The 26,089-nt window shown below is 40.7% G+C and overlaps 1 protein-coding gene across 18 annotated transcripts in view; it reads left to right on the top strand.

Moving 5' to 3' along the window:
- The window catches only part of jakmip3 (Janus kinase and microtubule interacting protein 3), a 325,135-nt gene that overhangs the window by 159,850 nt on the left and 139,196 nt on the right, over window positions 1-26,089 (top strand). For 11 of the 18 annotated variants that reach the window (XM_063071774.1, XM_063071775.1, XM_063071778.1 and 8 more), the window contains 2 exons: window positions 18,178-18,405; window positions 19,921-20,040. The exons of 1 other annotated variant lie outside the window; for it this stretch is intronic. In XM_063071774.1, coding sequence (XP_062927844.1) covers window positions 18,178-18,405; window positions 19,921-20,040 — 348 coding nt within the window. The remainder of the gene's footprint in view (window positions 1-18,177; window positions 18,406-19,920; window positions 20,041-26,089) is intronic. 6 more of the 18 variants (XM_063071780.1, XM_063071779.1, XM_063071791.1 and 3 more) reach the window with 2 other exon arrangements.

Genomic DNA, 26,089 nt, shown 5'->3' with positions numbered 1-26,089 from the left:
TTAATATATATTGTAAACAACTGGGGTCCCAGCACTGAGCCTTGCGGTACCCCACTAGTCACGTCCTGCCATTCTGAAAAGGTTCCGTTTATTCCCACTCTTTGCTTCCTGTCTGCTAACCAATTCTCCACCCACACCAATACCTTACCCCCAATACCGTGTGCTTTAAGTTTGCACACTAATCTCCTGTGTGGGACCTTGTCAAAAGCCTTTTGAAAATCCAAATATACCACATCCACTGGTTCTCCCCTATCCACTCTACTAGTTACATCCTCAAAAAATTCTATGAGATTCGTCAGACATGATTTTCCTTTCACAAATCCATGCTGACTTTGTCCGATCAGTTCACCGCTTTCCAAATGTGCTGTTATCGCATCCTTGATAACTGACTCCAGCAGTTTCCCCACCACCGACGTTAGGCTAACCGGTCTATAATTCCCTGGTTTCTCTCTCCCTCCTTTTTTAAAAAGTGGGGTTACATTAGCCACCCTCCAATCCTCAGGAACTAGTCCAGAATCTAACGAGTTTTGAAAAATTATCACTAATGCATCCACTATTTCTTGGGCTACTTCCTTAAGCACTCTAGGATGCAGACCATCTGGCCCTGGGGATTTATCTGCCTTCAATCCCTTCAATTTACCTAACACCACTTCCCTACTAACATGTATTTCACTCAGTTCCTCCATCTCACTGGACCATCTCTCTGTCCCTTACTATTTCTGGAAGATTATTTATGTCCTCCTTAGTGAAGACAGAACCAAAGTAATTATTCAATTGGTCTGCCATGTCCTTGCTCTCCATAATCAATTCATCTGTTTCTGTCTGCAAGGGACCTACATTTGTCTTTACCAGTCTTTTCCTTTTTACATATCTATAAAAGCTTTTACAGTCCGTTTTTATGTTCCCCGCCAGTTTTCTCTCATAATCTTTTTTCCCCTTCCTAATTAAGCCCTTTGTCCTCCTCTGCTGAACTCTGAATTTCTCCCAGTCCTCAGGTGAGCCACTTTCTCTGGCTAATTTGTATGCTTCTTCTTTGGAATTGATACTATCCCTAATTTCTCTTGTCAGCCACGGGTGCACTACCTTCCTTGATTTATTCTTTTGCCAAACCGGGATGAACAATTGTTGTAGTTCACCCATGCAACCTTTAAATGCTTGCCATTGCATATCCACCGTCAATCCTTTAACGGTTCCTTTGCACAGTGCTTGGGGTATGAAAGTTTGTTGATTCAATAGCAACATTCAATTTGAAAAGCAAATGTGAAAACAGATTTTCTTTTCTTAAGTTTATAGCTTTTAGCTGAAAGCCCTCTTTGTATCTGAAAAACATGAATATAAACCCATTGATTGATGAAGATGTTTCAGACTGCTCTGTCAAAACAATTAATCACTTTCCTCCATCTGGTCAGGAAATGAAGAATGACAAATTTTTTCTATAGGTATTTGAATCCTTTCACAACTTGCTTTGCTTTCTGCTTGACCTTCAATATTAATGTAAATAAGCATCACAAATACTCAGATTTTTGATTGTAAAATGTGTAATATTTTGACATTATGTCAACAGAATGAAGTACCATGAAGAACACACACTGAGGTTATAAAACCATAAGACCAAAAGATTATAAGACTATAGCCCATAAGATATATAAGACATATGGAGCAGCATTAGCCATTCAGTCCATTGAGTCTGCTCTGCCAACCCATCATGGCTAATCCCAGATCCCACTTAAGCTTCTTCTCAACCGGCCTTCTCACCATATCCTTTGATGCCCTGACATCTGCCTTAAATATACCCACGGACTTGGCCTCCACTGCAGTCTATGGCAGAATATTCCATAGATTTACTACTCTCTGGCTAAAAGAAATCTTTCTTACCTCTGTTCTAAAGGATCACCCCTCAATTTTGAGGCTGTGCCCTCTAGTTCTGGATACCCCCACGACAGGAAATATCCTCTCCACATCTACCCTATCTAGTCCTTTCAACATTTGGTAGGTTTCAATGAGATCCCCCCACATTCTTCTAAACTCCAGTGAGTACAGACCCAAAACTGCCAAATGCTTCTCATATGTTAACCCCTTCATTCCAGGAATCATCCTCATTAACCTCCTCCGGACTCTCTCCAATGACAACATATCCTTTCTGAGATATAGGGCCCAAAACTGTTGACAATACTCCAAGTGCAGGCTGACTAGTGTCTTATAAAGGCTCAGTATTATTTTATATTCTATTCCCCTTTAAATAAATGCCAACATTATATTTGCCCTCTTTATCACAGACTCAACCTGTAAGTTAATTTTCAGGGAGTCTTGTACGATGACTCCCAAGTCCCCTTCCACCTCTGATGTTTGAACCTTCTCCCCATTTAGATAATAGTCCACACTATTGTTCCGTTTACCAAAATGCATATCATACATTTCCCAACACAGTATTACATCTGCTACTTTTTTGCCCATTCTTCAAATTTGGCTAAGTCCTGCTGCAAATCACATTTCTTCCTCAATATTACCTAGCCCTCCACCTTCTTCATGTCATCCTCAGACTTTGCCACAAAGCCATCAATTCCATTATCTAAAACACCAACAAACTGAAAAGTAGCGGTCTCAATACTGACACTTGCGGAACACCACTAGTCACCAACAGCCAACCAGAAAAACAACACTCACAACACGCTGGAGGAACTCAGCAGGTCGGGCAGCATCCGTGGAAATGGTCAGTGAACGTTTCGGGCCAGAACCCTTCGTCAGCACTGAAGAGGGAAGGGGCAGAGGCCCTATAAAGAAGGTGGAGGGAGGGTGGGAAGGAGAAGGCTGGTACGTTCCAGGTGAAAAACCAGTAAGGGGAAAGATAAAGGGGTGGGGGAGGGGAAGCAGGGAGGTGATGGGCAGGAAAAGTAAAGAAGGAATAGGGGAAAGCACAATGGGTAGTAGAAGGAGGCGGAACCATGAGGGAGGTAGTAGACAGCTGGAGGAGGGGGCAGAGTGAAATTCGGATAGGGGAAGGGAGGGGGAGGGAATTACCAGAAGTCGGAGGATTCAATGTTCAACCGGAAGTTGGAGAATCCCTCCCCCTCCCTTCCCCTATCCCAATTTCACTCTGCTCCCTCCCCCAGCTGCCTATCACCTCCCTCATGGTTCCACCTCCTTCTACTACCCATTGTGCTTTCCCCTATTCCTCCTTCACCTTTCCTGCCCATCACTTCCCTGCTTCCCCTCCCCCACCCCTTTATCTTTCCCCTTACTGGTTTTTCACCTGGAACCTACCAGCCTTCTCCTTCCCACCCTCCCCCCTCCTTCGTTAAAGGGCCTCTGCCCCTTCCGTCCTCAGTCCTGATGAAGGGTTCGGGCCCGAAACATTGACTGATCATTTCCACGGATGCTGCCCGACCTGCTGAGTTCTTCCAGCATGTTGTGAGTGTTGCTTTGACCCCAGCATCTGCAGAGCATTTTGTGTTGCCAACCAGAAAAGGCCCCTTTTTTTGCCACTCGCTGCCTCCCGCCTTTTAGCTGTTCCACTGTCTGTGCCAGTGTCTTTCCTGTAACGCCATAGGACTTTATCTTGTTAAGCAGCCTCATGTGTGGCACCTTATCAAACGCCTTCTGAAAATCTAAATAAATGACATCCACTGCCTCTCCTTTGTCCACCCTGCTTGTTACTTCCTTGAAGAACTCTAACAGATTTGTCAGGCAAGATTTCCCTTTACAGAAACCATGCTTGACTTGACTTATTTTATCATTAGTCTTCAAGTACCTCAAGACTCCAACACTTTCCCAACCACTGAGGTTAGGCTAACTAGCCTATAATTTCCTTTCTTTTGCTTTCCTTCCTTCTTAAAGAGTGGAGTGACATTTGCAATCTTCCAGGACTTGCCATAAACAAGTGATTCTTGAAAGATCATGACTAATGCATCCAATATCTCTTCAGCAACCTCTCTCAGGACTCTGGGATTTAATTCATTGGCCCAGGTGACTTATCCATTTAAGACCTTTGAGTTTGACTAGCACCTTTTCCTTTGTAATAGTAACGGCACTCCTTCCTGCTCCCTGACACTCACGGACTTCTGGCACACTGCTAGTGTCTTCCACAGTGAAGCCAGATGCAAAGTACCCATTAAGTTCATCTGCCATTTCTTTGTCCCTCATTACTACCTCACCAGCATTATTTTCCAGTGGTCCAATATTAACTCTCACCTCATTTTTACTCTTTATATAACTGGAAAAAAACTTTTGTTATCCTGCTTTATATTATTGGCTAGACTGCCCTCATATTTGATCTTTTCCCTTCTTATAGCTTTTTTAGTTGCCTTTTTCTGGATTTTAAAAGCTCCCCAATCATCCAATTTCCTACTCACTTTTGCTACCTTTTATGTCCTTTCCTTGGCTTTTATGCAGTTCTTAACTTCCTTTGTCAGCCACGGTTGCCTACCCCTGCTATTTGAGAACTTATTCCTCTCTGGGACATATCTATGCTGCGCCTTGTGAGTTATTCCCAGAAACTTCAGCCATCTTTGTTCTACCATCATCCCCGCCAGTATCCCCAATCCACCTGGGCAAGTTCCTCTCTCATGCCTCTGTAATTCCCTTTATTCCATTGCAATACTGACACATATGAGTTATGCTTCTCCCTCTCAAATTGCAGTATAAATTCAATCATATTATGATCACTCTCTCCTAAGGGTTCCTTTACATTAAGGTCCCTAATAAGATCTGGTTTATTACACAACACCTAATCTAAGGTAGTCTTTCCCTGAGTTGGCTCAAACACAAGCTGCTCTAAAAAGCCACCTTGCAGGCATTCAATAAATTCTCTCTCTTGCAATCTGAAGCCAACCTAATTTTCCCAATCCCCTTGCATATTGAAGTACCCAATTACAATTGTGTCATTACCCTTATTACATGTCTTTTCTAGCTCTCTTTGCAGTCTCAGCCCCACATCTTGGCTACTATTTGGAGGCCTATACATGATTCCCATAAACAACAGGAATTCTGCAGATGCTGGAAATTCAAGCAACACACATCAAAGTTGCTGGTGAACGCAGCAGGCCAAGCAGCATCTCTAGGAAGAGGTGCAGTCGACGTTTCAGGCTGAGATCCTTTGATTCCCATGATGTTTTTTTTACCCTTGCAATTTCTTCACTACACCCACAAAGATAGCATTCTCTGACCCTATGTCATCTTTCTAAAGGTGTAATTCCATCTCTTACCAACAGAGCCACACCACCACCTATGCCTTCCTGCCTGTCCTTCCGATACAAAGTATATCCTTTGATGTTAAGCTCGCAACTACGGACTTCTTTCAAACACGACTCAGTGATGCCCACAATGTCATACTGACCAATCTCTAATTGCGCCATGAGTTCATCCACCTTACTCCGAATGCTACGAGCATTTCAATACAACATCTTCAGTCCTGCATTTTTTGTCCTTCTGAATTTTGTCTCTGTGGTACAATTTAACTCTTTGCTCTGACTACATTTGTACCCATTGGCTTCTCTTTCCATACACCCATCATCTACTTGTAAACCTTCTGGTTCATCCTCAGCTCTATCGTTCTGGATCCCATCCCCCTGCCATATTAGCTTAAACTACTTCCAACAGCGCTAGTAAATCTGCCTGTAAGAATATTGGTCCCCCTTGGATTCAAGTGCAACCCGTCCCTTTTGTACAGGTCCCAGAAGAGGTCCCAATTATCCACAAATCTGAATCCCTGCCCCCTGATCCAATCCTTCAGCCATGCATTTATCTACCACCTCATTCTGTTCCTATCCTCAGTGTTGCGTGGCACAGGCAGCAATCCCAAGATTACTACCTTTGAGATCCTGCTTCTCAGCTTCCTTCCTAACTCCCTGTATTCTTTTTTCAGGACTTCCTCTCTTTTTCTTCCTATGTCTTGGTACTGATATGTACCACAACTTCTGGCCACTCACCCTCCCTTTTCAGGATGTTGTGGATGCATCCAGAAACATCTCGGACCCTGGCACTTGGGAGGTAAACGACCATCCGTGTTTCCTCTTCACAGAACTGCCTATCATTCCCCCTGCCTATAGAGTCCCCTATTACTGCTGCCATCCTCTTTAGTTCCCTACCTTTCTGAGTCACAAGGCCAGACTCAGCACCAAAGGTACGGCCACTGTTGCTTTCCCCAGGTAGGTCATCCCACCAACAGTACTCAAAATAGAGTACTTATTGCTGAGGGGGATGGCCACAGGGGTGCTCTCCACTCTGTGACATTTTCCCTTCCCTCCCTGATAGTCACCCATTTATCTGTCCCCTGTAGCCTTGGGTGACCTCCTCCCTGCAGCTTCTGTCTATCACTGGTTCACTTTCATCTAACAAGCCAAAGGTCATCGAGCTGTAGGCCTAGTTCCCTAGCTCAGTCTCCAAGGAGCTACATCTCTATGCACCTGGCACAGATGTGGCCACTGGGGAGGCCGAAAGACTCCTGGAAATCCCACATCCGATACCCAGAAGAGAACACTGGCTCTGTAGACATACTCCCTATTCTCTCAAGAGTTAAATAACAAGAAAGAAATAAGAAATAAGGAATGAACTTACCTATTTACCTTGCCTCTGCCTGTTCTCGCCAAAGCCCTGTTGAGCCAAAGCCTTACTACTCTGACTCAAGACTACTCCAATGACGACCACTCCCATGATGACCACTTCACTAGGCAGTACCCCTCTTTTGTAGAGACTGAGTTTTTAAAAGCTCTTTGTCGGACCTGTTCGGGAACGTTCCTTTCGCATCTGCACAGCACTCCAATCAATGACTCCCATCATCAAAAAACTTGCTGCTTTTTCAAGCTGATGGTTGAACCTGCATGGGAACGCTCCTGGTGCATCTGCATATCACTCCAATTATGTTGTCCAAGCACACAAGTATAGAGGAAGCTTAGGTTTTGCTGAATAGGAATCAATAGTTAGATAGGCTTCAAGTAATATTCACTTATGAGGTGGAATTCAATGTGTTGGATTTATAGTTGTCTTTTAATGGTTCAACAGATTTATTAAAAGTATTTGTTCACTTTTTATTCCATTCTGAAATGCAAACGTTTGTAGCTGCTTCATATAGGAAGTTGATACAGCTGGTGGTGGTGTCGTGGCATTGGCACTGGATTCCAAGGCAGATGGTCCTGACTTCAAACCCAGCCGGGTCCAAACCTGGGCAGGAGCAGTATCTGTGTGGAAGAAAATCTGCTTCTGTATCTTGCCATGAAAACCCTATGGACCCTATGGTCCGTGAGGTCACGAAGAACTGGACTCGACTTAACAACTGAACAGATACATTTACATTCCCTTTTTTTTTAAAGTGAATTAATGAATGTCTGAGCATTGAACAAGAATGTTCCACAAGCTAGAGAGTACTGTAGTGTTTTTTTCTTATGCTGGATATATAAAGAAATGGGATGAGAAGTTTCCATTTGAAGGCTTTTTGGAATCCAGGTGCATTCTGAGCAAGTCTTGTGAAGCAGTTCTTCTCTCATGTTTTTCTTTGAACTTATTTGTATACAATTCAAAAGTCAATTCAAAGTATATTTATTATCAAAGTACATATATGTCACCGTATACAACCATGAGATTTATTTTCTTACGGGCATTCAGAGTAAATACAAAGAATCACAACAGAATCAATAAAAGACAATACCCAACAGCACAAACACCAATGCACTGGAGAAAGCAATGTGTACAAATACAGAGAGAAAAAAAAGTAAGCAATAAATATCGAGAACATGGGATGAAGCATCCTTAAAAGTGAGTCCATAGATTGTGGGAACAGTTCGGTGATAGGGTGAGTGAAGTTACCTCTTTTGCTTTAAGAACTTGATGGCTCTTGAACCTGGTTGTGTGGGTCTTGGGGCTCCTGTATCCTCATCCTGATGGCAACAGCGAAAAGAGAGCATGGCTTAGATGGTGGGGGTCCTTGATGATGGATGCTGCTTTCCTGCAACAGCGCTCCATGTAGATGTGCTCAGTGGTGTGGAGGACTTTACCTGTATCCGGTACCTTTACAATTGCGCTGTATCCATTACATTTTGTAGGCTTTTCGGTTCAAGGATATTGGTGTTTCTAAACCAGGCTGTGATGCAACCAGTCAATATACTCTCCACAGCATAGAAGTTTGTCCAAATCTTAGATAATATGAATCTTCACAAACTTCTGAGAAAGTAGAGTTGCTGCTGTGCTTTCTTTGTAATGACACTTACCTGCTGGGCCCAGGGCGGATCCTGTGAAATGATAACACAGAGGAATATAAAGTTCCTGACCCTCTCCACCTCTGATTCCATGATGAGGACTGGTTCATCTCCCTCCTGCCATCCATAATCAGCTCCTTGGTCTTGCTGCTATTCAGCGAGTAGTGGGAGGTTTCAATCTCCCTCTCATATGCTAATTTGTCACCTCGTTTGGTTCGGTCAACGACAATGGTGTCATCAGCAAACTTGAATATGGCATTGGAGCCCCACAGTCATAACTATAAAGTGGGTAGAGTTGGGGGCTAACCACACAGCCTTGTCATGCACCTGGGCTGATAGTGATTGTGGAGGAGATGTTGTTGCCAATCCAAACTGACGGAGGTTTGCAAGTGAGGAAGTTGAGGATCCAGTTGCACAGGAGGCATTAAGGCCTAGGTCTTGAGGCTTATTGATTAGTTTAGAGGGTTGATTACATTGAATGTCAAGCTATAGTTATTGAAGAACTCCCTGATGTATGAATCTTCACTGTCCACATATTCCATGGTTGGCTGAAGAGGCAATGAAATGGCATCTGCTCTTGACCTGTTGTGTTAAAAGGCAAATTGAAGTGGATCCAAGTCACTTCTCAGACAGGAGTTGATATGTTTCATCAGCGACCTCTCAAAGCACTTCATCATATTGGATGTAAATGCTACTGGATGATAGTCACTGAGGCAGGTTACCTCATTCTTCTTAGGCACTGATATAATTGAAGCCTTCTTGGAGCAGGTGGGTAGCTAAGACTGCTGAAGTGGGAGGTTAAAGATATCAGAGAACACTCCATCCAGTTGATCAGCACAGGTCTTTGGTACTCGGTTAGGTACCCCGTCTGGGCTTGATGCTTTCAGTGGATTCACCCTCCTGAAGGATGTTCTCATGTTAGTATCAGAGACTAAATTCTGAAGTACATCACGGACTGTGGGAGTTTGTGAAGGTGCTTCCATGATTTGACAGACAAACCAAGCATAGAAGGCATTGAGCTCATCTTAGAGGGAAATTTTGTTGTCACCTATGTTGCTTGGTTTCACTTTGTAAGAGGTGATAGCATTGAAGCCCTGCTGCAGCTGTCGAGCATCCTTCAGTTTGATCCAGATTTGCCACTTCTACATGAGATGGCTTTCTGGAGGTTGTACCTGGACCTCTTGCAGTTGACTTGGTCGCCAGACCTGAACATGACTGATCTGGCTCTCAGCAGATTGTGAATCTTATGGTTCATCCAGGGCTTCCGGTGGGGGAAGACTACAAATGATTTTGTGCAATTACGCTCATTTATGACTGTTCTTATAAAGTCTGTGATAACTGTGGCACATTGGTTGAGATCCTTGAATGAGTCCTTCAACATGGCCCCAACCACCGACTCAAAGCAATCCCATAACCGCTCCTCTGCCTCCCACAACCACCTCTTTGTTGGCCTTAACACTGGAGTCTTACTCCTTAGCCTCTGCCTGTATGCAGGCAGGAGGACAGCCAGACGATCAGATACCAAAAAATGTTAAATCTGTCATGACACAGTGCAATCAGGCAGCAATTTTAAAATGTGATCTTCTTTTAAGCGCCTATCTTTAAAAAAAAGTCCAGCTATATTTGAATGGTTACCTAATGACATTTTAGTAATACTGCTGAAAGTAGGTTTAGTACCAAGTTTACTTTTAAATTTAGTTCATTAAATGTGTGTAGCCTGATTTGAAATAACTGAAAGTAATTTGAAAAGGAAGTACTTTTGAATTTAGAGGTCTCTTTGCAGTGTAGATAAGGAGTTTAATTAAAGCAACTCAAGCTTTTTGTTTAAACATAATGCCTTTTCAACATTTACAAAAAGACTGAAGTAACTCAATTTGTGATCAACATAATTGCTGTTTCAAGTTCCATCAACTTTTACCCTGTTTAAATAATGTTGAGGAGACTTGTATTAAGGATACACTACAACCACGTGAGGTCACCCATTTGGTTTCTTCATGAATGAAGTATTTCAGTCTGGAAACGGAAAATCTGAACACTGGTAATTCCGATTGTTACCAGGCTAACCTTGACAAAGAAGCAAAAATAATTAACAATTGTTATACAATTCAACAAACACTGCCAAACAACTTGAAAATTTTGCAGTGAAAACCTTGGTTCTATTTGATACAACAATTTGTGTTTTCAAAGATAAAGAAATATTAAACCCTAATAATTTCAAGCTTTGGATCAATTCTTCTGTCACTTAAAGTGAACTACAGAAGTATGCACTATCTTCATACCTGACACTATTAATGAAACTAAGTCTAAGAGAAGGTGGAAATGTTCTCTCACTGTCTATCTTTTACTCTTTCAAATTGTTCATGTATATCTTTAAGTTTCCGAATTCTCTAACAGGAACGAATGTTAATATTAATCCACCAGTGAACTCCCTGTCCCTGATGTACCTACCCTCAATTACATGAGAGATACATTTTAGATGATAACTGTCAGACTTGCACTTGCTCATTTTAATGATATCAGCACATTCCTGGAAGAATTGTCAAAATATTGCTACAGATCAGGAAACACTGAATGCCTAAATCACGTATGTTCCTGCTTTGGGGATCTTTAAGACTCATTCATGATACAGTTTGTAAAAATCATACCATATCCATAAAGTCGGATATGATACTTACGCTCAATATTGATCATTTTCAACTGTATTTGTGAAACATCCGTGCTGGTTCATGGAATATTTCAAATTTGTTGTTACACCAACAAAAGTTTATCAGAAACTTGGTCTACAATGACTCCAGTTAAACTTAGTGATTGTATCCTAACAGAAAATCTTGTGACTAAGAAGCCTGTAGTCTGTAGCCTGAGAAACAATGTGGAAACAATGCGTTTTTCTGCTGTTAACATCCACCAGACAAGCTTTTTGTTGCCATCAAGCTTATCTATGATGCCCATTAGAGATGGAATGTAAGAAGCTACACTCAATGACTGCTTAAATAGGCGTACTTATACACCTGCTTGTTAATGCAGATCTCTAAACAACTAATCGTGGCAACAGCTCCATAAGACCATAAGATATAGAAGCAGATATAGGCCATTCAGCCCATCTAGTCCGCTTTGCCATTCCATTACGACTGATTTATTATCACTCTCAATTCTATTCTCCAGCCTTCTCCCCATAAACTTTGATGCAGTGATTAATCAAGAACCTATCAACCTCTACCTTAAATATACCCATTGATTTGGCCTGCATAGTCATCCGTGACAATGAATTCCACAGATTTACCACCCTCTGTCTAAAGAAATGTTTCCTCATCTCTGTTCCAAATGGATGTCCCTCCATTCTGAGGCTGTGCCCTCAGGTCCTAGATTCCCTCACCATAGGATATATGCTTTTCACATCTATTCCCTTTCATTCCAGGGATCATTCTCATGAACCTCCTCTGGACCCTCTCCAATGCCAAAACATCTTTTCTTAAATAAGGGTTCCAGAAATGCTCATGATACTCCAAGTGTGCTCTGACTAATGTCTTATAAAGCCTCAGCATTACATTCTTGCTTTTGCATTCTAGGCCTTTCAAAGTGAATGTTAACATTGCATTTGTCTTCCTCACCAACTGCAAGTTTACCATTTGGATATCCTGCACAAGGACTCCTAAGTTTCTTTGCACCTCTGATTTTTGAGCTTTCTCCCCACTTAGAAAATAGACCCTGCCTTTATCCTTTCTACCAGAGAGTGCATGACCATCCACTTCCCTACCGTACATTCCACGTGCCACTTCTTTACCCATTCTCCCAATCTGTCTAAGTCCTTCTGCAGACTCCCTGCTTCCACAACACTCCCTATCTTTGTATCATTCACAGATTTGGCTCCAAAGCTATCAATTCCTTCATCCAAATCACTGACGTATAACGTGAAAAGAAGCAGTCCCAACACCAACGCCTGCGGAACACCACTAACCACCAGCAGCCAGCCAGAAAAGGTCACCTTTATCCCCATTGTTTGCCTCCTGCCAGTCAGCTGATCTCCTATCCATGCCATTATCTTTCCTGTTAAACAGCCTCATGTGCTTTTTTCGTCTTTTATCTCTTTATAGTTTTGTTTAGTTACCTTCTGAAATACAGCCCCTTTCACCAATTCCGCAGCCACTCATTGATCTGTTCTAACACACGGTACTGGGATTAATCCAGAGATAACTACCTTGGACGTCCGTCTTTTCAGCTTTCTACTTAACTTCCTTTATTCTCTCTTCATGATCTCCTCTTTTCCTACCTATGTCATTGATCCTAATATGTACCATGACTTCCAGCTGTTCATCTTCCCCCTTTAGAATGCCATAGACCTGATTCAAGACATCTCTAACCATGGCACCTGGGAGGCAACATACCACCCTGCTTTCTCTTTCATGTCCTCAGAATCTGTTCTCTGCTCCTCTAATTATGGAATCCCCTATCACTATCACACTCCTCTTCTCCCTCCTTCCCCTCTGAGTCACAAAGGCAGACTCAGTGCCAGAGATCAGGTTGCTTTGGCTTCTTCAGGTAGTTAAAACTCCTTCCACCACCCCCCCCCCCATCCCCACGACAGTATCCAAAGTGGAAAACTTATTATTGAGGAGAGTGGCCACTGGAGTACTCTGCATTGGCTGCCTATTCCCTTTCCCTCTCTGGATAGTCACCCAGGTACCTGCCTACTGCAACTTAAGGTTAACTATCTCCTTGTAGCTTCTATCTGTCACCTTTACTGTTTGAGCTGTAGGTCATCCAGCTGCAGCTCCAGTTCCTTAACAAGCTCTCTCAGGAACTGCAGCTTGGTGCACTTCATGCAGATTTAGTTATCAGTGAGACTGGAGGTCTCCCAATGTTCCCACATCCTACACAAGGAATATGTCGCTAACTCTGGACCCATTCTCTGCTACTGCAGTACATCCACTTCAAGGCTGAACGTGCTGTGCTTTCAGAGATGTTCTTCTGCACATCACTGTTATAACTCATGGTTATTTGTGTTACTGTCGTTTTTTTGTCAGCTTGAATCAGCCTGGCCATTCTCCTCTGACCTCTCATTAAGAAGCCAATTTTGCCTGCAGAACTACTGGTCACAAGACTTTTTTTTGTTGTTTTTCACACCATTCTCTGTAAACTCCAGAGATCAGCAGTTTCTGAGATACTGAAACCATCCCTTCTGAACCCAACAATAACTCCACGGGTAAAGTCACTTAGATCACATTTCTTCACCATTCTAATGTTTGGTCTGAACAACAACTGAACCTTGTGATCAAGGTCTGCATGCACTGAGATGCTGCTGCATGATTGTCTGATTAGACATTTGCATTAATGAATAGGTACACAAGTATACCTTATGAAGTGGCCACAGAGTGGACTTCCTTTTATAAACTTGTATGAAGTTGATATGCGTCTTGTATCAGTAGATCTTTGCTGTTTATTTGTTTGCTTATTAGAATTTCTCCATATCCTCTCCAGCAAAAAGCTGGTTGCTTGAAAGTGCCTTCATTTTATTTCTAAATAGTACAGCAGGTAACATCAATATACTGTGCATGAAGAAGCCATTTTAGTGATCTGACAGGATTCCCTATCTTAAAGAAATAGCATTTTTGTCCATTTTTTAACCTATAAAATGTGAACCATATTTTAATTTTTTTAAATATTAATATATATTGAGTTTTAACAGGATTTTCTTTACCTTTATCCAGCTAAATTAATAAGAATGGGGAAAATATTCACGTTCCATACATCATTTTAATAACACTGGTTCACCTCCACAAATTTATCTGCTTTGAATCTTTAATGAGACGTTCTATTTTGTTTCAATGGTGTGATTCCTAGACTGTATTCTTAAAACCTTTCCTATATTCTTCAAATAATTTAAAATAACATTAGATATAAATCAATCTCTAAACCTACAGCACAAATAACAGATTAGCACTTCATACTGAATGTACCAGACACGCAGTGTGTCAAATGTTCATAAGGTAAAAATTAAGAAATTGCCTAAAGAACCTAAGATATATTTAACATAAATGTAAACATATCAAAATTATCTGATCAATCATTAAATAGTAATTAAAAATGGTAAACAACAACAACAACAAAAAATTGACAAAATGATTGGAATTGTTCATAGAATGGAACCTTTGTTCAGGTGTTCTGCTATATGAACACAGAATACAAAGGAAATCCATAAGAATTAAATACTTCAAATAAGGTGAAATGATGAATTTTGGTAGCGACAATAGCAAGGATAAAAAAAGAAATAAATGGACTGAATTTTAAAAGGGTCATGGCCATTTTGAGCTATTGGAGTTCACATACATAAGGCTTTCAAGACGGCAAAACAAAGTCATAAAATGACAATAAAACTTAAGAAGCCACAAATTCATAATTAGATGCAACATTGTGTCCACTTCTGAGCATTGCATTGTAAGGGTATCTGGGCTTGATAAGGACATGAAAAAAAATGCCAGAATTAAACATATATAGAATTCTGTAATCCTTTTGTTAGTGGATTCTGTTCAGTGCTGTAAAACCATAGAAATATTTCTTTGGAGAAATCTAGCCTGCATTGAGAAACTTGCCTCTATTTGAATTAATTTTAAGGAAATGGTTAAGTACTATTAAATAATGAAATAGATCACGTAAATATGTTGAAACCATTCCATGAGCAGATGACTGAGCATCCAGAGGATACAGATTCAATATTAGTTGAATTTCATTTGGGTTATGTTCTGGTGTTTTGAGGGAAAACATATCCATTAGTAACTTAAAAACAGAAAGTTTCAGACGGTCAAAAATGGAAAATATGCAGGGCTAAAGGAAAAAGCAAGGAAGTTGAAGCCAACACAAAGAGCAAGAACACAAGCAAAACCTCCTTCTGTGCTGCATAATTCTACAATCATTTCATTTAAAGATTCTGCTCATTGCTGTAAAACCACAGGAAATTTTCCTTGAAGATATTTGCTGTGTGCTGGGAACCCTGGCTCTATTTAAAATATCAGGTGCTTAATTTGCATGTCTGGGCCTTTGATTCTATTATTTTCTCCCTGATTGGCTGATGCCCGTGTCATTCATGATGAATCTACCCTTACAAATGACATCTACTGGTACCCTGACTGAAGTTCATGTGAAAAAATGCCTCCCACCATAATGCCATTTATGCATGTTAACACAAAATATTTCCTTTCCAAAAAGTACTTGGACAAATTATTAAATTATCATTTAAATTGGACGGTAATACAATTCTTTAAAGTCCTCCAAATCCTGCAGTATTGTTTTGTCTGAAATCAAAGCCCTGTATTTTGATTTTTATTCAATGCATTCAGTGGAAATAGGTGTTACAGGTGATTAAAGAGCTGCTGTCACAATCATTGCCTGGGAATGCATTGTGAGCTCCTGGAATAGGATTTAATCTGTTTTAGCTAAACACACAGCTTGAATGCCTGCTGAAAACTAGTTAGGTTCTTCTCTATGTATGAATGCCAGGTTTCAAAGGAGTCGTAATATCTACATTCAGTGGCTTAAATAGAGAACTATACTGAGTTCACAATCAGGCTTTCATAGTAGGGAGAGAGAGAGCAGGGCCATCTTGTTCTGCCTCTTGTGCAGTAAATCCAAACCATGTTTCCTAATTATGAGAACCTAACAGTCTCTTCCCCATACCTGGCCTTGTTGTTCAATCTCTGTCTGTTAATTATCCATGCTGACTTCCCATCCTCTTCCCCCTTGTCCTCCTCCTTCCCCTTACATCCCTTGCTCCTGCCACTTGCCAAACAGCTACAAGGCTGTACAACAGGTCACTATTAATGCTGACATGCACCCAGCCATGTACTGAAGGGATCCTCCCATGTGCTCCAGGCAGTGGAAGTAAAAAGAGGATCTGATGTCTTAAATCAGAATTAAAAACAGAAAATGCTGGATCTGCCCAATAGTAGATTATGAAACAGGATACTTGGAAATAGAGCAAATGACACAGTTCCAGTTGCAGTGAAGGGATGGACATATCACTGATAGAGTGAGACCTAATAAGTAAATGTAACAATTAGTAGCAATTTATGCTTCTTTGCATGTTTTATGCATTGCTAATAACAAGGCTCTGGAACATGTCCAGCAGGCAAGGTTATACTAGTGGGGAGAGAAAAGCAGAGTCAAAATCAGAATAGGTAACAGAAAGAAATGGATAGTTGTGAAAGATAAAGAAACAGCAAATTATCTAAAATTCCAGCGTATCATAACTTGGCTTGCTGGCATTGTACCATGGCAACACATAACACATAAAAAGTATAAAATACTTCTTAACTGCCACATTTATTCTTTTGGTCACACCCTATCAAAGATATTCCCCCTTCCCCTACTTTAACTAAGACTATTTGGTTTTCTTTCTCCATGTTCTCAGACTCAAAACATTAACTGTTTCGCTTTCCAGAGATGATGTCTGACATGCTGAGTGTTTCTAGTATTTTTCTGTTTTTAGTTCAGGAAAAGGAAGTACTACTTCAACATCTTGATGATCTGTTTGATAACACCTTGTGTGGTAACAAGGCACACGGTATATACATTGTGTGGTAGTTGAGCACCAGAGATTTCTGTGAACTTGTTTGTAAATAGCAGTCATCACCCAGTAGCTCTCTTTGATGTCCCATAGTGGCTTTCATGAATGAGGTCATTAAGTCTGCTACAAGTACACCAAGCATTAATCTTCAAAATTTAATGCCTACGAGCCATTAAAGTGATATCATTGGTTGTGGGGACATCTCAGTAGCTAAGTGTAGTTATCCTCTTTTGTTCAAGAGCCTGATGGTTGAGGGGTTCTTGAACCTGGTGGTGCGGGTCCAGGGATACTTGTACCTTCTACCTGATAGCAGCAGCAAAAAAGGTGCATGGACTTGGTGGTGAGGATCCTTGATGACGGACGCTGTTTTTCCATGACAGCATTCCATTTAGATGTGCTCAATGGTTGAGGGGACTTTACCGTGATGTGTTTTACTCTCTGATTGTCCTAGCCATTGGTAAGAGTGCGCATTTGTTATCAGGTATGCAGGACTCTGTCTTGATACATCCATTAGTTGTTTGTTTTTGAGTTTCTTCATCACAGTGAATAGTTGCCACATTCATGGGAATGCTGAAGTGGAATAACTCTTGTGATGTTGTACTGTAGATGTTTAGATTCATTGGCAAGAACAACACTTTACTAAAACCCTTCATATTCGAACCTAACCTAAGTGTTGGTGATAGTGGAATCCAATTTGTCTTGATTATGGGTCAGGAATCAACCACAGCCAGAGTTCCATGAAGGTTGTGACTGCCTCACCAGATGTTGGTTCAGAAAAGACGCATGTGTAATTACTTAATGTTCAAAATAATTCTATGCAGCTAAACACTTCAATCTGAATTATTTGAAAAATTGCTATATGCAGGTAAATAAACATAGATTTCATAAACTGGGTTTTTTGCATTGCAAATTGAAAATAGAGGACCTAATTTGATTTGATTGGTTCTGTTATAATTTTCATAAAGTTTATTAAAAGATAATGTTTACTAAAAGCTATTGGTAATATTCACAGCGTGGATCACTGGAATTGTGTTAGGCAACTAAGATTTATAATTATGTGCTATGGTAAACTATGTATAATGCGCTTAATGTGATTTTAGAAATCAAATATTTTTTTTAAAAATTCATTAAATTGTGGCATTATTATCCTGGAAAAATAAGATTCAAACCTTTCAACAAATTTATCAAATGGAATTGCCGTAAGACAAGTAGAAATAGCTAAAATAGCTAATAAAATAATTTAAACTCTTTTCTTTATAAATTAAATTTCAATGAGTTTGGAAATTAAATAAATCTACAATTTGGCTTCATTGCCCCAGAAAATACAAATCTTTTATTCCTTCCCTTGAGTTTTATTTTTGGGGAATAATTGTCAAGTGGCAATGGATGACCTGAAATGCATGCATCTGTGATTGTGTTTTGTTCTCATTGTAGATGGATGAGATAAAATTAAAAGACAGAGCAGTCTACGTGCTGGAAAAAGAGCTGGGGGCTCAGGCTGGTCATGCTCAGAGGCTCCAGCTCCAAAAAGAGGCTTTAGATGAACAACTTACCCAGGTCAAAGAGGCTGAAGCATGGGAAAAACGACATCTGAGTAGCCCGAAAAGAGAGCTTCCTTGCGCAAGCGGTGCAGGAGACGCCTCAGATCATTCAGGAAGCCCTGTAAGCACTTTCACATACATGGTCTATAACTGCCCGAATCGACAAATTCTGTAACCAAATCTTGATGAGGGCCATATTAATACCTTCTGCTTAATTATTAACTCTTATGCAATACTATCACATTCCAAAATTATTCCAATAGCTTTTATATTCTTTACACCATAGCCAACTCTCTGTTACTGTTGAAGTAGAATTAATAACAGATTTAAGTTTATGATAATGCTTTTCATTTTTATTAGTCTTGAAGACGGATTTTACTGTGTTGCAGCTTGTTTGTCTTCTGATTATTTAATAAGCGCAGTATTTAGAAGTTACCTCAAGTAATTTGAAAGTAAACTTTACTATGCCCCCTTCCCCACTGCCCTGCCCAATCATTGCTGCTGCTTATTTTCTTCTTTTAATCTGCATTCACACATTTTTCAGAAGCTAGGCATTGTGTGAAGTACACCAAACTTAGCACTAGTCAGACAGCTTCCAGACCTGGTCTTGCACGAGTGTCTCTCACTTTCTTCTAGTTTATAATGAACATGAGAAAGTAAATCTACTGAATTGCCATGCTTTCAGGACTGTAGACATAAATTAAAGGCAATACTTTCAATCATCCTTTGTTATCCTTATGCTTTTTATCTGTAATTTGCTAATTACATAAACTGCTGCTTAATTTTAAGGCAAATGCTCATGTCCGTAAACATAATTTAGCTTTCCCATTGTTGACTCTCATCAAGATTCTTTTTTTCACTGGCTCTTGGTTTTGTTAGCACATGGAATGAAAATGTTTCTAAGCAGACTGTATAGTTATATGATGCAAAGGCTCTCCTGCACCTGTTGTATGAGGAATCACTGCACCTGTTTGGTGGGATTCAAGCATCATTAGTTCAGAAAATCATCCATCAACACGCTGTCAATATCTATTTTTAATAGGGTGCTGCAGTGCATAACCAATGGGAAATAATTGGCACCTATTCACCTAACCACACAGAAAATCCACCCACTGCAGCTTTCAATGTAATTCATTCCAACATTTCTTCAAATGTCCTCATACATAAAGTATTAAAATTCTTTTTTGTTGTATAATCAATTATAACATTTTCACAGTCTGTCTGTTGCCTTCAGTTATTAGCTAGAAGCATGTTGCTCTTTTTTGTAAAAGCATGGTTAGTTTTGTTTTAGATTAATGGAATGCATCACGGTTTCCATTTCACTTAAATAGACAATAGTGTCTTGAGGTAGAAAAACACCTTTGGAGATCATGGTATGCCAATGTCAAGTGTTTTTGTTTGGACTGTATTTTCACACCATCTCTTTTTTTTCATTTTTTCCTCATGTAGTTTAGCTGATTTGCTTGTTTGTTCATTTTTACACATAAGGGCGAGGTAACATTAATGGCAAAAAAAAAAGGAAATGTTGCCTCTGATTTAATAGTTGTGACAAAATCTTCAGTCTCTTTGGTTATGGTCTATCAGTGATGTGTGGCTGTGTTGATGTTCAGTTATCTGCAGTTGATCTATGTTTCAGGAGCAGCAGTTGGATGAAAAGGATACTCGGCGATTCCAACTTAAAATTGCTGAATTAAGTGCAATCATCAGGAAACTAGAAGATCGGAATGCTTTGCTGTCTGAAGAGAGAAACGAGCTTGTAAGTGATTTTGGTGATTAACCTTCAACTATTGTTCAAGTGTTTACATTCATTATTAATGTCCTGAATCTGATGCTGTTCCATAGTTATCTTTTACACTTTTGACTGACGTATTTACCAAATTATTACTTTCACATTCCCATGAGTAACATTTATTTCTCATGCTACAGCTAAGGCCGAATCAAGTAATACTTGCTGTGTAAGTATTAGGCAATTAACTGCAATGGCAAATATTTTTTACAAGATTTTCCATCAAGCCAACAAGGATAATTAATACTTTACCAAATCATTTGATGGTATGTGTTGAAATGGAAAGTTAAAAATTTGCAGTGTCCATTGAAATTTTTAGACCATAAGATCATCAGTCCATAAGATATAGGAGCAGAATTAAGCCATTCAGCCCATCGAGTCCTCTCTGCCATTTTATCCCGGCTAATCCTGGATCTCATTCAATCCCATACATCTATCCTCTAACCCAGGGGTCCCCAACCTCTTTTGCACTGCGGAGCGGTTTACTATTGACAATATTCTTGCGGACCGGCCGACCGGCGGGGGGGGGGAGGGGGGTTGTTAACGTAGGGTTAAACTCACCTCAACATATCTTTTACAGTTAGGGCTGCCAACTTTCTAACTCCCAAATAAGGGACAAAAGTAGCAGTCAAATCCTAGGACACTTTACCCCAGAAAAGACTACCATGACCATGAAGCCTTGCGCGGGCACCTGTGTGCGCATGCGTGACGTGCTCATGTGATGTGCACATGCGCATACGTGCCGATTTTTTCCCCCGCAAATTGGTTTTGCCTTCATCTTCCCGACTATACTGTACATACATTATTTCTACTTTATGTAGGCTGTGTATTTATCATATCATTCCTGCTTTTACTATATGTTAGTGTTATTTATTTTCGGTTTTATGTGTTACTTGGTATGATTTGTTAGGTTATTTTTTGGGTCTGGGAACGCTCAAAAATTTTTCCCATGTAAATTAATTGTAATTGCTTCTTCGCTTCACGTGATTTCGGCACGAAAGGTTTCATAGGAATGTTATACCTTAGCGGGGGGAAATACGGGACAAACCAAATTAACCCAATATACGGGATGTCCCGGCAAATACAGGACAGTTGGCAACCCTATGTTCAAGTTCAACAGTGCGTGACAGGGAACGAGAAAAGGTGCAGCCGACTCACATCGTTTCCTCGCAGCCCGGTAGCAAATGCTTTGCGGCCCAGTGGTTGGGAACTACTGCTCTAACCATAATCCTTGATGCCCTGACCAATCAGGAAACTATAAACTTCGGCTTTGAATATATCCACTCACTTGGCCTCCACTGCAGTCTGTGGCAGAGCATTCCACAGATCTGACTAAAAAAAACTCCTCCTTACTTCTGTTCTAAATGATCGCTGCTCAGTTTCGAGGCTGCGCCCCCTAGTTCTGGATATCTTCACCAGAGGAAACATCTTCTCCACATCCACCTTATCTAGGTTTCAAAGAGATCCCCACGCACTCTAAAATTTGTGTTGACAAATTAAAATTCATTTCAACCCTGTGAAGTATATCTTGTGTATGGATGTGTGTATTGTAAGCTGTAGAGATCCTCTGGTCAATAATTGCTGGGATTGTTGGAGGTTGAAAATGCAAACACAAGGTTTTTTTAAAGAGACGAAGGATATGCTCAGAAAGTCAGATTGTGTAAAATGGAGAAAGAAAAATGGAGCCAATATTAAACATAGTTGTTTTACAGCAGATGTGACCAGTTATGTTGCACACATAACAAGTAGAATTTAATATTAAGTCCAGAAACCTGCAAACTTTGCTGACCAAAAGTGAAAGTGTTGTTCTTCAAGCTTTTGTGGGGCATTGTCATAACAGTACTGGAAGCCAGAGACAGGCAATTCAGATTGGGAGTGCAATGAAGAATTTACTTAACTGACAACAGGAACTCTGGTTTATCCCTGTGGACTGAACACAGGTGTTACAAAATGGTGCCCCAATCTGAATTTTATTTCTCCAATGAAGAGAAGACTTTACTGGTACTTGATAAATGGTTTATTATTGTCACATACAGTGGCTTGCAAAAGTTTGGGGACCCCTGGTCAAAATTTCTGTTACTGTGAATAGCTAAGCGAGTAAAAGATAAACTGATTTCAAGAGGCATAAAGTTAAAGATGACACATTTCTTTAATATTATAAGCAAGAAAACTTTTTTATTTCTGTCTTTTACAGTTTCAAAATAACAAAAAAGGAAAAGTGCCATCAAAGCACACCATATCATACATAAATACTTCAAAGTCGTACAGAGGGGAAAAAAGAGAACAGAATATAAAGAATTGTGCTACAGTTACAGAGAAAGTACAATAGATGTAGACAAATATGTAGACATGTAAACTAAGGAGCTGTTTGTGGACTACAGGAGGAATGGAGATGGGCTAACCTCTATTGATGTCAATGGATCTGGGGCTGAGAGGGTGAACATCACCGAGGACCTCACGTGGTCTGTACACATCAGCTCTGTGGTGAAAAAGGCACTATAGTGTCTCTTCCACCTCAGACGGTTGATGAAGTTTGGTATGGGCCCCGAAATCCTAAGAACTTTCTACATGGGCACAATTGGGAGCATCCTGACTGGCTGCATCACTGCCTGGTATGGGAACTATACCTCCCTTAATCGCAGGATTCCACAGAGAGTGGTGCGGACAACCCAACATATCTGTGATTGTGAACTTCCCATGATTAAGGGCATTTACAAGGACAGGTGTGTAAAAAGGGCCCGTAGGATCACTGGGGACCCAAGCCATCCCAACCACAATCTATTCCATCTGCTACCATCCACGAAGCAGTACCACAGCATAAAAAGCCAGGACCAACAGTCTCCGGGACAGCTTCTTCCACCAGGCCATTAGATTGATGAACTCACACTGATTTGGGTGTACTCTATATTACATTGACCGTTCTATTTATTAGAAATTACTATGATTGCACATGGCACATTTAGATGGAGATGTAACATAAAGATTTTTAGTCCTCATGTATGTGAGGAATGTAAGAAATAAAGTCAATTCAATTCAAATACAGAGCAGGGGCTATTGATGAGGTAGGCTGAGTGAACAAGCATTCATCTCAATAATATAAGAGGTCCACTCAAGTGTCTTACAACTGCAGGGTAGAAGCTGTCCTTGAGCGTAGTGATACATATTCTAAAGTTTTTGTATCCTCTTTCCATTTGGAATGGGGGGAAGAAAGAATGCCTGGGGTCAGTGGTGCTCTTGATTACGTTGGCTGCTTTCCTGTGGCAACCAGAAGCTGCAGACAGAGTTTTTTTGTGACTGGGTTATGATCACAACTTTTTGCAATTTCTTGTGGAATTGGCAGTGTAGTTGCCACACCAAACTGTGAATCATCCGCATAGGATGTGTTTTATTGTGTAACTATATAAATTGATAAGGGCCATTGGAGACATGCAAAGTTTCCTTAGCTTTCTGAGGTAGTAGAGGTTATGGTGTGCTATCTTGGCCATAGTGTCATACAGCTAGGCTAGCACAAATTGTTGTTGATAATTGGATCTAGGAACTTGTAGCTCTCAACCACATCCACCCCAGCACCATTGATAGAGACAGGTTGTGTACTTTACCCTACTTCATGAAGTCACTGATCAATTATTTTGTTTTGCTGACTTTTTTGAGGGCTTGTTGTCTTGACACCATGACAGTGAATACAGTATACTAGGCTGGGAAAAGTACTTGTCCATTGCTACTGAACATGGAAAGAGTGCTTTGATCACCTTGTGTTTGGAAGGGAAGAATTGAAAGAAGTTGCACTTCCTGATGCTGCATGGGAATTCCATAAGAAATAGAGCAGTTAGTGGGAATGGGGTGTCATGATGGGAATAGTCCCTTCAAAATGGTGGCAAGGCAAGGGAAGAGAACATGTTTTCCATGATGGAATCTTGTTAAAACTGGCAGCAACTGTGAAGCATGATCTGTTGAGTGCAAAGGTTGGTAGGATGAAAGGTGAGGACCAAGAGAACTCTTATCGCCATTCCATTCAGAAAGGGAAGAGGTGAGAGCAGAGGTGCAGGAAGTGGATGAGCTGTTGTCAAGAGATTCTTTCCCCTCCCCCCCCACCTTCTTATTCTGGCTTCTTCCCCCTTCCTTTCCAGTCCTGATGACAGGTCCCCGCCCAAAACATTAACTGTTTATTTCTCTACATAAATGCTGCCTGGCCTGCTGAGATTGTTACGAATAATTCTCCTCATCTTTTGCCTTCTTGGGGTGGGATGCAACAATATCGAAGGGGAAGGCAAGTAGCTTTCCCAGGGTTAGAGTCATAGAGTCAAGAAAGGTACAACACAGAAAAAGCACAGCCCATCTAGTCTGTGCCAAACCATTGAAACTGCCTAATCCCATCGACATGCACCCGGTCCATGGCCCAGCATACTCCTCCCATCATCTACCTATCCTAACTTAAACATTGAAATCAAGCTCATAAGGACTATTTGCACTGGCAGCACAATCTGCAATGTGTGCATGACAGGATGGTTTATTGTCTTGATAAGTGTGCCTCTATTTCTTCAGGAAGAAAGTTCAAAATTCAAATTCATTATTGAAGTATGTTTACCATATATAACCTTGAGATTCATCAATTTGCAGGCACCCACAAGACAAGGAGACAACAATAGAATCCACAAGAACAAATATACACAACAAATACTGAGAAACATCCAATGTGCAAAAGAGGACAATCATGTAAATACAAATGGGTAGTTTTAAAAAATGTAAACAAATAACGCATAGTGCTGTAGAGTCCCCAAAAGTGAGTCCAGAGCCACAGAGCCAGTACAGCAAAAGCTGGTCCAGAAGCCTGATGGCGACAGGGCAACAACTGCTCCTGAAACTAGCAGCATGAGATCCAAGACCACTGCACAATACTCCCAATAGTGATCGAATTTGTACTACGTAACTTCTCAACTTTTATATTCTGTGACACAACCTTTTAAGGTAAGCATGCCATATGCCTTCTTCACCAACCTATCTGCTTGTGTTGCCACTTCTAATGAACTATGGAGTTGAACCCTAAAGTCCCTCAGTTGATCAAATTTCCTTAGTACTCTACTAATTACTCTATATGCCCTGTCCCTTTCCGGCTTTGCAAAATGCACCACTTCATAATTGTCAGCATCAAATCCCATCTGCCAATGTCCTGTCCAACTTTCCTAATGATCTATATCCTGCTGTAGCTTTCTCACTCTCTCCACAGCATCACCAATTTTTGTGTCATCTAGGACCTTGTTTATCATACTTCCTACATTCACAAGCAAATAGCTAGCTCATCTTGGATCCCGTGTGCCTTAACGTTCTGGTTCAGCCTGCCATGTGGGACCTCACCAAATGTCTTATAAATTCTGACAGACAATACCCAGAATCTTTTTAGTTACCCTCTTAAAAAGCAAACTCAAGTTTTCAATTTGTTTTAACTATTGTCTACTCTCCTTGTAACTCCTTTATTGAATTGAATTGAATTGACTTTATTTCTTGCATCCTTCACATACATGAGGAGTAAAATTCATTACGTTACTTTTCCGTCTAAACATGCAATGTGCAATTATAGTAATTTATAATAAATAGAACAGTCAACGTAATGTAGAAATACACTCAAATCAGCATGAATTTATCAGTCTGATGGCCTGGTGGAAGATGCTGTCCCGGAGCCTGTTGGTCCTGGCTTTTATGCTGCAATACCGTTTCCCGGATGATAGCAGCTGGAATCAATCATGGTTGGGGTGACTCAGGTCCCCAGAGATCCTTTGGGCCCTTCGGGAGGAGGAGATAGCAGCGCGCCACGTGCACACAGCTCTCCGGTGAAAATGATATCGTATCCGTTAAATAGGGGCCATGGACAATATCTGATTTGATGGAGACAGACGTGAAAGCACAGAGGAACATCTGGAGGAATTTCTGAAACACCAGTTTGCTGCCGCTGTTACTGGGCGATTGAGAATCTTCCGGAGGGAAGGCCTCAAAATCCCCGGCTTTGCCTGCTGCTGGCGACTGA

The sequence above is a fragment of the Mobula hypostoma genome, chromosome 19 (assembly GCF_963921235.1).
Source record: "Mobula hypostoma chromosome 19, sMobHyp1.1, whole genome shotgun sequence".
NCBI lineage: Eukaryota > Metazoa > Chordata > Chondrichthyes > Myliobatiformes > Myliobatidae > Mobula > Mobula hypostoma.
This window is presented reverse-complemented; position numbering and strand designations above follow the sequence as displayed.